This window comes from Harmonia axyridis, chromosome 2 (assembly GCF_914767665.1).
Source record: "Harmonia axyridis chromosome 2, icHarAxyr1.1, whole genome shotgun sequence".
Lineage (NCBI taxonomy): Eukaryota > Metazoa > Arthropoda > Insecta > Coleoptera > Coccinellidae > Harmonia > Harmonia axyridis.
Window position 1 is genome coordinate 391540 of NC_059502.1, and position 13602 is coordinate 405141.

At 34.1% G+C, this 13602-nt stretch overlaps 2 protein-coding genes across 4 annotated transcripts; both read right to left on the reverse strand.

Annotated features, from left to right (window-relative positions):
* Nucleotides 1–177: 177 nt before the first annotated feature.
* On the reverse strand, nt 178–3009 carry LOC123672325. The gene is made up of 7 exons (XM_045606403.1): nt 2467–3009; nt 2003–2245; nt 1545–1850; nt 1392–1493; nt 1007–1144; nt 664–904; nt 178–298 (listed from the first exon to the last, which is right to left on the reverse strand). Exons 1-7 carry the CDS (start codon nt 2834–2836, stop codon nt 238–240), a joined length of 1461 nt encoding a protein of 486 aa, XP_045462359.1. The 5' UTR covers nt 2837–3009; the 3' UTR covers nt 178–237.
* A 214-nt stretch (nt 3010–3223) lies between these two features.
* Nucleotides 3224–10943, reverse strand: LOC123673462 (proton-coupled folate transporter-like). Of its 3 annotated transcripts, none has more exons than XM_045607957.1 (7): nt 10851–10943; nt 7963–8338; nt 5575–6147; nt 4240–4341; nt 4044–4181; nt 3706–3946; nt 3224–3586 (listed from the first exon to the last, which is right to left on the reverse strand). In XM_045607957.1, exons 2-7 carry the CDS (start codon nt 8297–8299, stop codon nt 3502–3504), a joined length of 1476 nt encoding a protein of 491 aa, XP_045463913.1. In that variant the 5' UTR covers nt 8300–8338; nt 10851–10943; the 3' UTR covers nt 3224–3501. The 3 variants fall into 3 exon arrangements, with proteins under 3 accessions (XP_045463913.1, XP_045463912.1, XP_045463911.1); XM_045607956.1 differs by lacking the exon at nt 10851–10943 and adding an exon at nt 9892–10168; XM_045607955.1 differs by lacking the exon at nt 10851–10943 and adding an exon at nt 9530–9686.
* Between the last annotated feature and the right edge of the window lie 2659 nt (nt 10944–13602).

Consider the following 13602-nt stretch of genomic DNA (forward strand, 5'->3'; position numbering starts at 1 on the left):
TGTTTCGATAATACAAGGGTTGTCCAAGTTACCAGAAATTCCTTTGTGGCCGGCGAATTTATTGCTTAACAATACTTTCAAATAAACCCCAGTATTCAGCGGATCGTGGTATCCACTTCAAAGGGACATCTGGCCAAGCGTTTTTATGAACTAGTTCAAGTGACTTTGGATATACCATACATCATTCTTTGGTAGAAAAAATTTTCCTCCATAATACTTTCAATATTTGCCTCTAATTCATTCCAATATTATCACTTCTTTCCTTTTATTGTGCTTTATCGACTGGTGAAATAGCCATCTATAAAATAAAATGTTCAATTAATGAAAAGTTCAACTTCATTTCATAAAGGAATTGTAATTTGCAATGTCTCCAAACTATGCTCATAGAACATATCTTATAGAGTGAATAACGATTTCATTACTCCTCACGTATAAGTTTTCTTTATAGGTACAATGCATTGGAATCCTGAATCAATCAGGTAATTCAAAAATTGAGCATTTTGTATTTTCAACATCTTTCTCTCCAGACTAAAAGAAAATGTTCTGCCATCATACAACACCTTCCGAGATCAATACAATCTATCGCACAATTATATTTTTCGATGAATGCCATAGAAACTGATATTGAAATTGGAAATACATAAATAAAAGATGAATACTCACATAAAAATAAACATCCCGATGAATTTTAATGACGCAGTGGTCAGAAAGAATGTCCCTGGAAAAATATGCAATGTATTTCTATATAATAGAGAATAAAATGCACCAAAAATAATATGAGTCAGCGACTCTGTTATTTCGAATATAGAGTTGGTTTTTCCGATCTCATGTTCTTGCACAAGTTTTGACATTAAAGATCTCAGGGCTATCTGTGATGTTCCGTTGAATAGATTCAAAACAGCTCCTGAAATCAATTTATCAGGTTAATAGAATCAGATGACAAAATATGTGCCTCATATGATCTGTAATTTTCAATCTGCGCCTGTAAATAAAGAAAGGAACTAACCTGCATAGAATAGGAATCCATTATTTGCAATTGCAAATATAATGGCAGCAATAATTGAACTGCTGAACGAAAGAATTCCTAAGGCTTCGTCTTTCCATTTGAAGTATTTTATGAGAAGTATCAAAACCAATAATGAACCTAGGGATAACAATATACATATATCAAATCAATCTGAAGTTATTAACCAAACAATACCATGGGAAATGGAAAAAATTAATAATAATAATTGATAGTACACAAAAATCAACTGCCTTCATAGACGGAGCAATTCATCTTTATAAGCATTGTTATTTCGAATCCAAGCTTATGAATTGATTTTTATAGGAAATATGTATCTGACGTTTTATTTTTATCAAAAAATATTTCATTCGATGAATAAACTCACCAATTATTTCAATAACAAACTGAGCACCATAAAAATATCCATAATCCAAATGATTCCACCCAAACTTAAATTTGGTATAGAAGAAAAAAACACTCTGTTCCCCTAAAAAACTTTAGTTGAAACAAGAATTTGAGTAGCTACATATCATGTCACCTCTAAAAGGTCCATTTACAATCATCAGAAGAAGAACTGAAGCAATCAATCTCATTCTTTTATTACTGGGTCTCCTGGTGAAAAAAACTTTAAGTGTATAAAAAAAATGTTCTATGACGTAAATCTTTCGCTTAATTTTATTTGGTGTTTCTTTTAAATCTCGAAGTTCTTCTTCGACTTCAGCAACAATTGTATTTCTTTCCTTAATGATGTAGTACCCATATATTAAGGAGGAAAACATCATGAAGAATGTAGTTGTGTAAGCACCAATAAAACCTAGGAGATTTAGGATAATACCACTCATACCTAAAAAAAACAGAACATCAATCAGATACAACAACAAAATATTGCACCTTAAAAAAAAACAGCAGAAATCCCCTGCATCTTACACATATAAATCTCTATAAAATTCTCGAAAGATAAGAGAACTGAATTCATTCTTTAATGTAACTACTCACCCAATCCTAAGACATAAGCTATTTTCTGAATAGTGGATACACCACCTATCCTCAAAGTTAAACTTGCTTCACTACTACAAGTCGACACATAGCTATAAACTCCCAATAATAAACATGGCAATCCTCCTGATATTGCCATAGGTAAACTGTATGCAAGGGCAGTCAATAGGGCTGGTATTTGATGACTAAATACAGAATTTAGTATGAGACACGTGACTGCTACCAGCTCCCCAATTATAGGTCCTGAAAATTCGATAGGCTCATTCATAACTATTTTTGAAGATATTCAATTATAGTGTTTGTGAACGAAGTGAATGGATCGCGCCTTTAGATAATGTGTTTCATAAAGCGACATCTATGATGCGGACGCGAAATGTAGTTATTTCTGAATCTTTCAAAACTATGTAATGATATTCTCCAATTTTCAAGCGATTATTTGATTTATGAACTAAAAATTGACTTACCAAGAATACATGGTCGTCTGCTTTTTTTCTTATCGCTCCAAGATCCAGCGACCATCAGTATAAGTATTGGTATCAATCCATGGGTCAGCGTTTTTATAAAAATTATATCAGAAGCTAACTCTTGAACAGACAGTTCCTGATCTTTGGTAAAACCGGAAGTGTTTTTTTGCGAGATTGAATCGCAAACGGATTGATTAAAACCCAAGTTAACACGACAAGTTTCTTCGAGAATCAAATTTTGCGTGATCAGCAGGTTCATGGTGGATGGTAAGATGTAAAATAGGACCAACGGTTCCACTGTAACACTAGAGATAATGGATTTTGACACACCATTTTCAGTTTTGAAAATAACTTCCTCTTTGTCTTTCATATTTTTGAATTATTTAAAATAACGACACTTTAATATTCACCAGTTTTCCATTTTAAGTTAGAAGTGAAATACATATTTTGGCAAATGAGCATTTCTCGCACTTTCGATATTCAAAGGAACTTTACGAAATATACGCCACACCAAGGTTATCTCTGTGTCTCAACAATATTGATATGCTTTTTTACAACCGATAGGGACCTAGAGGAAGTATGATAATGATTTGGAGAACATCAAAGTGACTCACATAGTCACATTTTATACAATTCCTTTGTGGATTATGAGGAAAAAAATGAAATTCAATAAATTTGAACTTAGAGCATGTTGAGTTCATTGTTTCAGCTTCTTGAGGTTTTATTTAAAGGGAAAGCAGTATTGAATGAATAAACAGTTAAATAAACTTCTTTAATGTAAAGCTCTCAATAATTCGTATATACACACTCACAAATAAATTAATTAAAAACAATGAAATAATTTAGCTGTAGGCGATCATAATAAGATATGTTCTAGAATTCTTTCACAATAAAATTTTCAAATAAAATTCATTTGACAGATGTTTTGGTATATTGTGGATTCACCTATTTACCGCTCTGCAGTAAGCCTGATCTGATACCTATTTATATAATTTTCGAAAAAAATTCGAAATAGTTTATCTACTTGCTCGAAGTCTAGGTATCCGTATTGTGTGGATCTTTTAACTTCTCTATTTCTTCTATAGCACCTTTTTCTGTTGACGCTTGTCTGTGGAAATATCTGAAATAAAGATATTCAAAATTATGTTAGGTTGCTATCTCCTTCTTCTAGTGAAAATTAGCAATAAACATAGTAAATTCTTTGGTCTGTCTTGAACTAAGATTTTGACCAATACATACATAAAAAGACATATTCCAATAGTGAAGAAACCCATAGAAACGAAGAAGTAACTTCCTGGGAAGAAGTCTATGCTACCTCTATAGACTGCTGAGTAGATTGGTCCAAAGATCAATGGTATCACAGCTTCACTAAGACCAAACACAGAGTTCGATCTTCCTAGTTCGTCTTCAGGTACCACTTTGGCCATGAGTGCTCTCAGAGCAATCGGAGTACCGGTGAAAAAAACATCCATAAGTATACCTGAAAGTTAATCAGTTGATTCATATTCTTAATTACTTATATTTCACCAATGTCGATAAAAATTCAAGTTTCAATAGATCTTAATTTATGTACTAACCTGCGTAGAAAAATCTATAATCAGGCGCAGTTACGTAAATTGTTTCAGCTATCATAGTTGTGCACAAGGCCAAGATACCGATAGAAGAATCTCTCCATTTGAAAATTTTTGATAGGATAACTATTGCCGAGAAGGAACCTGTAAATGAAGTTATCAGCAAACTGGATTTTCGAGACCACTCTTTATCAATATTTACCAACTATGTCGATCATAGAATGGGCGATGAAAAAAATGCTGAAATCCATTTCATCCCATCCAAATTTCAGTCTGGTGTAAAGGTAGACAACCGTGTATTCTCCTGAAAATTGATAGAATAATGAAAATCGATAGGTAGAATAAAGAAACTGATATGCTAAGATTAGAAGAATAGGCTATTCGACAGTATATATTGAATGGTTGAACGATGAAAAGTGATTTTCAATTGGAATATACAATTTAAAATGTAACATTGTAATATTTTTTGACATTTCTTATGTCATTAGCGTTCAGTAGCTTATAACGGGTGTTTTTTTTCGAGGTATATAACTTTAAGTTGGCATTACTGCTCAAGATGACGACCGATTCAACAGCTGTCAAGTGATTCATTCTCAGTTTGGTTTGGCAATTCATCATGAATAGACTCACTCCTGAACAACGCTTGCAAATAGTGCAATTTCATTTCGAAAATAATGTTTTGTGCGGAATACGTATCGCGCACTACGTCCATTTTATTTTGTTTAGCGATGAAGCGCATTTCTGGTTGAATGACTAGGTCAACAAACAAAACTGCCGCATTTGGAGTTAAGCTAATCCTAAAGTGTATGTCGAAACACCGTTACATCCAGAAAAACTGACTGTTTGGTGCGCTTTATGGGCTGGTGGAATCATTGGTCCGTACTTCTTCAAAAACGATGATGGCCAGAACGTTACAGTCAATGGTGGTCGGTATAGAGCCATGATTACTAACTTTTTCATTTCTGAATTGAACAACCATGATGTCCAGGAGCTGTGGTTCCAACAAGACGGCGCAACATGTCACACAACTCCTGCCACAATCGATTCATTGAAAGACACGTTTGGTGACCGCCTTATTTCACGTTTTGGACCTGTGAATTGGCCTCCAAGATCTTGTGATTCAACACCGCTAGACTACTTTCTGTGAGGATATGTAAAGTCATTGGTCTATGCGGATAAGCCACAAACCCTTGACCATTTGGAAGACAACATTCGCCGTGTTATTGCCGATATACGGCCACAAATGTTGGAAAAAGTCATCGAAAATTGGACGTCCAGATTGGACTACATCCGAGCCAGCCGTGGCGGTCATATGCCAGAAATCATATTTAAAATGTAATGCCACAAGATTATCTTGCGGATAAATAAAATTCATGTCAATCGAATAATCCATCGTTGTTTTATTGCAATTTAAAGTTCTATAGCTCTAAAAAAACACCCTTTACTATTCAAACATGGAAAGATACACGCTTGAAAACTTGAAGAGCCAGAATAATTTAAGATATTTGAAATATTTAATAAGTAACGTTTTACTCACCATTAGTTGGTCCCATAGTAACGATGCACAACAGCAGAATAATAAATATCTTCTTCTTCCTATTGTGCTGACCATTTTTGAAGCAAGTCTTCATCGTTTCTTTCAAGTGTTCCAATTTGAATATATCGAAGCAGTCTTTGCTCTTTTTACTTTCCATCTTCTCCGGAAGTAATTCCTTCTCTTTGATTCTGATGAATCCATAAAGGAATGCACAAATCAGCATGACGAAGCATGCGACGTATATGCCAATAAAACCGAAGGGTTTCAAAAGGAACCCGCTGGAACCCAAACCAACAACAGAGGCTATATTCTGGATGGTGGAAGCTAAGCCTATCTTCGCAGTCTTATTCGCATCGTCGGCAATGGAACTTATGTAGCTGTAGACGCCCAGGAACAGACAAGGCCAACCGCCCATCAGAGCAGGAGGAAGAGAGACCGAGATTGCAGTTGCAATAACCGGCAATTCTTCGAAATATATAGTATTAAAGATCAACAATATCACAGCAATTATTTCGCCAATGATGGGCGCTAGGATCAGAGGTCTTCTACGGCCCTGTCTATCACTCCAAGAACCTGGAAAACATTCAATAAATGATCTCGTAAAATTAGTTATTCGAATATTTCGTTAGAGTGGTTTATACTAGTAAAAAAAAGCTTTTTTCAACAAGTCGGCGCTACGTGCCATACAACCAACGAAACAATCGTCATTCTGCCAGAAAGGTTTTCGGTCGTATATTTCGCGAAGAGGTGATCATAATTGGCCACGGAAATCCTGTGATTTAACACGTTCAGACTTTTTTCTCTGAGCTCACATGAAAGATAAGGTTTACTTCAATGTTCCACAATCCAATCCAGACCTTGAAAATGGAATTGGTGTAGTTATCGAAAAAATGCAGTCCCAAATGTGCGAATTGGTGTTATTTTATTGCATACCTCGTGTTTTCAATATCTAAATGAAAAGCCTCATTGGAAAACGCTTCACTATATAGCAACAGCTTGTTTTCTACTGAAAAAACTCAGTCATATCATTCGCGAAATTGCAAGAGCAACAAACTATCATACCAATCACCATTGCCACTAAAAATTATGAAGATTGCTTGGATGAAGGTTAACATGATCAAACTTTTTTCGGAAAAGCTTGTCCTTCTATAGACAAAGAATCATACAATATGAATTGTTTTAAGGGACCTACTGGCCAACTTTTTAGCAACCGCAAAAAGCTAATTTCGGTATTCTATAACATTCGAATTGAATGATAACTATTTAAAATCATAAACCGATTTAAGATATCAGAGTAATTCCGTGATAACCAAGTTTATTCACTATAAGGTAAAGTTTGGAGTTTGATAACGCGGAAAAATAGATAAACAGAGAACACTGACCTCCGTTAATGAAAAAATTATACTCTGAGGCATAAAAAATGCAACAACTTGAATTCTTTCGACCAAACTTGATATAAATGTTTAACTCGTCGAAGGAAGTAATTGATTTAAATTCGAACGTCTTCTTGGTGTTGCATTTTTTATGTCAAAGAGTATGTGTGAGATTTAAATTATTATTTAACTCCTAACCTCTCAATTTCAACATGATAAAATTTTCATTTATTGAGTTATCGATAAAAAATACGTTACCCGACAGAAATGGAAAATTTTGGGCTTTTTAGTCATGGTCTAGTCTAGGTGGTTTTTCACCTAACATCTCGCTTACTAACGGGTGTTTTTTTTCTAGATATATAACTTTGTTGGCATTACTGTTCAAGATGGCGACCGATTTAACAGCTGTCAAGTGATTTATTATCAGTTTGGTTTGGCAATTCATCATGAATAGACTCACGCCTGAACAACGCTTGCAAATAGTGCAATTTTATTTCGAAAATAATGGTTCTGTGCGGAATACGTATCGCGTGATTTAACACCGCTAGACTAGTTTCTGTGGGGCTATGTAAAGTCATTGGTCTATGCGGATAAGCCACAAACCCTTGACCATTTGGAAGACAACATTCGCCGTGTTATTGCCGATATACGGCCACAAATGTTGAAAAAAGTCATCGAAAATTGGACGTCCAGATTGGACTACATCCGAGCCAGCCGTGGCGGTCATATGCCAGAAATCATATTTAAAATGTAATGCCACAAGATTATCTTGCGGATAAATAAAATTCAAGTCAATCGAATAATCCATCGCTGTTTTATTGCAATTTAAAGTTATATAGCTCTAAAAAAACACCCTTTACAACTACTTCAGTATCTGAAGATGCTTACTACATTAGATGGCGAAACGTCAGGTGAAAAACCGTCCAGACTACAGCTGAAAATCCGGGAATTTTGCATTTCTATCGAACAATCCTACCGAGAAAGCTTTCAACATTATATTAAATACGTTACCAACCTAAAAATAATATGAGGCAAAGTGGAAAGAATCCCTGGATGAACGTTGAGATCGTGGACATTTCTGCGACATATTTTTGTACTTCAGCTTCCTCCCATTCGTATCCTGCTGTATCTCTCGCAGACAGAGCATCGCAAACCGTCTCATTCAGGGCTAGATGCACTCTGCAGGTCTTTTCGAGATAAAGGTTCGTTGTGGTAATTTGGTACAAGGTTGAGGGCAGGACGACGAACAACAAGGTTGGTTCAACCGTGATCGAAGATAGAAATTGGCTCAACCATACTTTTTTCGGTTTTTCGGTGCGTATCTGAATATTCATTCCTTTCTTCGGATCCATGCTAATTTTGGATATTTCGTAGATCCTAGGGGTACGTCCCTGTAAAAATAATGTCTTTAAAAACAAATCATTGACCTTCTGAACCATTTATTTTACATTTGCCATCATATTTCCAGTGACAATAATAGCTTACTTCATTAAAAGTACTGTTGATATAGTTTTTTATAATATAAATACAGAAATCATTGATATTGATCCAGGAGTTCAAAATTCAAAAACCAGCCACGGGGGTGGCGAGTTTTTGGATAAACGAGTGTTAGAATGAGCTTTATGTACGAGTAGTTTACATTATTTTCCCTAATTCGCTGAACTTTCATCGAAATTAATGAAATATTTCTATGAATATCATCTAGTGCTTTTTGCATACACATAAAATGATTTTTAGCTTGAAATACCTCAATGGCATACTATTTTTTCAGAAAAAAGAGATCATTATCCGTATGTGCACCAATGTTGAACCTTAAATTCTCAATTGCATATGCAACAACTATATCTTAAAACCATCCAAATTATTTTCCAAATTATTACTTTTAAAGATATCTCGACCTGTCAGTTTTTGAGAAAAACTTTATCACCTCGTATTTGAGAATACAAAGCATTTGCTAACAAAAATTATATAGTAAGCTGTCATTATTTTTTCAAGCAGAATCACCCCCTGAAGTTTATCGCACTTTTGCACCAACACCCTGTATTATTTATAACATATTAAAATCCTGAAATTTCACCAAACAAAACTGACTATAAAAAATTCATTTACGAACCATTCTGTCCGTAGATAATTTTTCCAAATAAACCCCTCACATTCGATTATCATTTCACGATAGAAGGTTCACATCGAGACTGAAATATATAACTTCCGGTGTATAAGGAAAAAAATTTGAGTAGTACTCGCTTCAACAGTGACCAGGTTTGTTTTGATAGACAATCCAAAATAACGATAAGACTAAACAATTTCGGATTATTATTTCCTTTGGAATTTTTATAGAAAAAAATTTTAACCCCTCCATAATGTTCTGGGTAAAGTGAAATCTGAATATTGAATGAACAAAAACAAGTAATTAAAGATTAGGCGATGAAAATAGAATTGAGGGTGAGACTTGAATGTTGAAAAACCTTAATTTTACATTATTCAAAATTATTTTACTAATTACAGTTTTTATTTCATGATTGCATAATGTAAGTATAGAGAAAATGCTTGGAAAGAGAATATTTGAATCTAATTAAAGTTACCTTGGAAAAGGAAGATTCTTCCATCATCATAAATTGAGAAAAAAACTTTTTACTGTGTATCACATTGAGATCATCTCCTTATTGATGAACAGACAATAAGAGTTTCGGTATGTCAGTTTTTGTTTATAAAAGTGAAACACCTGGTTAAGGCAAGTTTAATGCGCGTTATTTCTTATTTTCATGGTACACATTTCGCGTAGAGTCACAATAATATGTACAGGTTGTTAATGAATAATAACTCTTTATTTTGAATGTCAATTTTTAATTTTAAAATTCGCAAAGAAAAAAACGTTCGAAAAATTTCACAAAATTTCAAAAAAAAAGTTCGATAACAAAATCTCGGACAAAAATAATATCCTCACCTTTGTCAAAATACGAACGATTCTATTGTAAACATAAATATTAGATCAACTGTTCCACCACAATTCACAACCACATTTATTGCTTGATGTACCACAACTGAATATGTATCCAACGAAATGTCATCCATTATGGGAAACATTCATGGGGTTTGTACTGAATCAGTAATCTAAGGTAAATTATACAACTCCATTCTTCGAAATCATATAAAAAATATTCTTCAGCATCGATCTGTAATTCCCCAGGTACGTATGTGTGAGGTTTGAGGTTGATGCATTTAAACATGAATTTATTATGCGATAACAAACAACAATATAATCACACTGTTATAGGTGGATACCGTAAGATTTCCAAGAAAAGGATCTAAAAATACACGTGCTAGTTTCTATAGGAAGATTTAAAAAAGTCCCGAAAAGGACTCAAACAGGGTCAGAATATTTTGCGCGTAGGTTCAAATTTGTATTCATGCTAATTGTGATGATATTTCGCATGAATGTTAACTATTGGGTATCCCAAATTCGTTGTCTAGTGAGGGGATTTCAGAACTCTTTGAGCTGATTTCATTTCAGGCCATTTTCTAATTTTACCTTATAACTTGAAAACAGTTGAACCTATAAAGTTGCGGTTTTCACCGAATTAATTCTCTCAAGAATCGAGCCCGAAAATGTGCCATCAATTTTTTTTAGCTCAAAGAGTTTCTGAGATCCTCTCAGTACACTACGAATTTGGGACACCTTATATATGAAGAATTCACAGAATTTCTTAGTTCCCTATTTTCAATTTCCCCAAACTGTAATTTGGAAAATCATATATTTCATTTGTATTCATAATAAGAATTAGTTATTACCAACTCAAAGTGATGGGGAATTCTCAAAATCGAACAATGTCTTATTTATTTTCATTATGTATATATCAAGCAAGTATCACAAATCAAGTTGAGATATTCTTTTCAGGGTTTTACCTTGGCACATACTCATATTACACTAACAAATTCACCATTATGATGGAAGATGTTCTGACTCTCTCGCGTTTAGTTGAATACTCTAAATAAAAATGCATAGAAGACTGAAGGTGCATTACAACTTTCGAGCCCTTTTATATATTGTCGGATTATTAATTTTATTAACCTGTTTTCAACATTCAGATTACCGGAAACAGAGATTACCTACTTAAGAGATTATCGGCCTCTCCTAATAGACAGATAATAGAATAAATCTAAAGTCCCTTAAAATATAATTAACACTTTACGATGCCAAATTATCAAAATACAATTAACTGGCCAATAGATAAAGATGTACCTAACTGCATTTCAAACAAATGATTCTCAGATAAATATTAATCTATATTAAAGTCTAGCATCCATAAACCGTCTAACAGTTCATTGTACCGAATTGATCCAACTCTTCATACTAAGAATTAATTTTTGATAGGTACCTGTATGTACTGAAACGTTGATTTAGATTATCGAGCTCTCGTTCTGAGACTAAAGCGTCTGTATTTTTCGTATTTTGAGTCGGGAATGGAATCTAAATATTAGGTTCGACTCAGTGAAGATAAATCCATCCTCAAGTTCGATTCTGTCCGTCCGTCCGTAAATCGGATAACTTGCGAAGGGAAGAACCTAAGAACTAGAAATTTTTGGTGCAGGTTCGGATCTCGAATAAGTTATTTGAGTTCGTTTATGGGCAAAATACGACAAAGGGTTCCGTAAATATGAACGTTCGAAGTTTTGTTTTTCTGATTATTTCAAAACTACGGATTCAATTGGAATGAAAATGTGCCAATAAATAAAAAAAGGAAAATCACAGTAATTGCTCGAAAAAATTTCTACCTTAAATGATGCTCCAAACATTCGGAAATGAGCAAAAAAATTCTAGCAGATCGGTTCAACACCAGATTAATCAAAACCTCAAGTTTATTGAGAACAGAAAAAACCCTATACAATCCATTGGCTATAATTGAAACCCCAAGATGCCATTCAGATGCAAATTAATCTCCAGGAGAGATGATATTCATTGGCCTTCCCGCAGTCCTGATTTGACGCCTATAGACCTGTGAGGTTTCCTCAAATATAAAGTTTACGTTAGTAAAACATCTTCCCTGGGCTAGTTAAAACAAAATATTCGCCATGAAAGGGGAGCCATCAAGGAGCATAGTTGCCAAATCGTCATCAGGAACTTTGGTGTTAGATTGAATAAGTGTCGTAAACGCAATATTAGACTTTTTGAGAAATAAATAAACGAGAGGAATAAAATAAAACAAAATTGTGTATTTTCATAATTAATAAATATTTTTTCGACATCGACTCATTTTTTTAATCGCTTTTCTGCATATAAACCTTCTGTCAGCAAGGTGGAAAATCAAATTTTCTAAGATTGTACACCCCGAATCGTTCAAATGAGATCCATCTGGAGATTAGGTTGGAAATAATCGTCTTATGCAGTTTGAACTCCCCCTAAATTTCAATCAAGCTATGACAGATATTCATTGCAGCTAATCAAATTCCCATAGACGGAGCCTTGAAGACACCCCTACTTGAGGAATGGTTGGGCATTTGTTTAGTTGGCAAACATTCACGGCTTGATACCTACCCCCTCCCCTCGAGTTCCAGCTCCTTCTGAAATTTGTGTAACGTCCTTAATTAACGCCTTAAAAGTATAATTTGTAATTAAATAATTGGATTAAAGCGAATTTTCTCGCGTTACTTTGCTCGACAAGCGTGAAGCTCTGGAATGAGGGCTGCAAGTCTAGCGTATATACATGCTGTGCAGGCAGCTTTGTAGACCGAGTAAACACCATAACTTTCGAAAGAAAAGTCCTATATAAAAACTCAAAATTTCGAGGAGACATGTGCAAAATATATCATAATAATTTCCAGTAGAAGTTTGAAAAATTAAGAACACTGACAAGGTATCGGGAGCTTTTGAGCGCTCGTGATTCATGCTCCTATTGGAGACCACAGAACTGTTGTATGTATTATATGAAATGTGATTTATTAAGATATTACTGTTGTCGGTTATTTTATGTAGATTGATTATTTGGCACTAAACAAATTCTAACCTATTTCTAACTGGTGATATCTACTTTTTTTCGATATTCTACTCGATTATAATTTGTTTCCGGGGACGAGATCAACACGAAATCTGCTTAAGCTTGAGGTTTTTATTCTATATATGTATACAGTTTTTCAATTTCCGGAGTATAGATAATTTAATAATAATCGTTCTATCTCCTTAAATATTGGCCACAGACCCCTCGAACTACCGTTTTTTATAGATCGAGCTATGATCTAAAACATATTGAGGTTTCCAGTCCAAATCTTTGCTTTGGGAGAATTGGCAGACTCGAGAATATCATCTAAATTTCTTTGAAAATTCCAGTTCTCGACCTAATAGCTGAAATAATAGACTAATCTCTGAACTGGAAGCATTTCCGTTAAATACGCTATCGAATCAATTGATATAATGTTATTAAATTCTGATTTAAATACTTTTCGTGGAAAAAAAATTTCAAGTTCCAGGTATGGAAAATTTGGACCTAATTTTTCGATCCAAAAATTTTCGGAATGAGACTGCTTACCGATTTTTCGTAGATCACTCGGTTTATGAAAATTTTCAACTCGAAATTTTGAAAAAAAACCGAAAAAATTGGATCTTCACACAACAATCGTTATATCACCCTAACATATTTGCCACAGCCCCTTCAAATAAAAA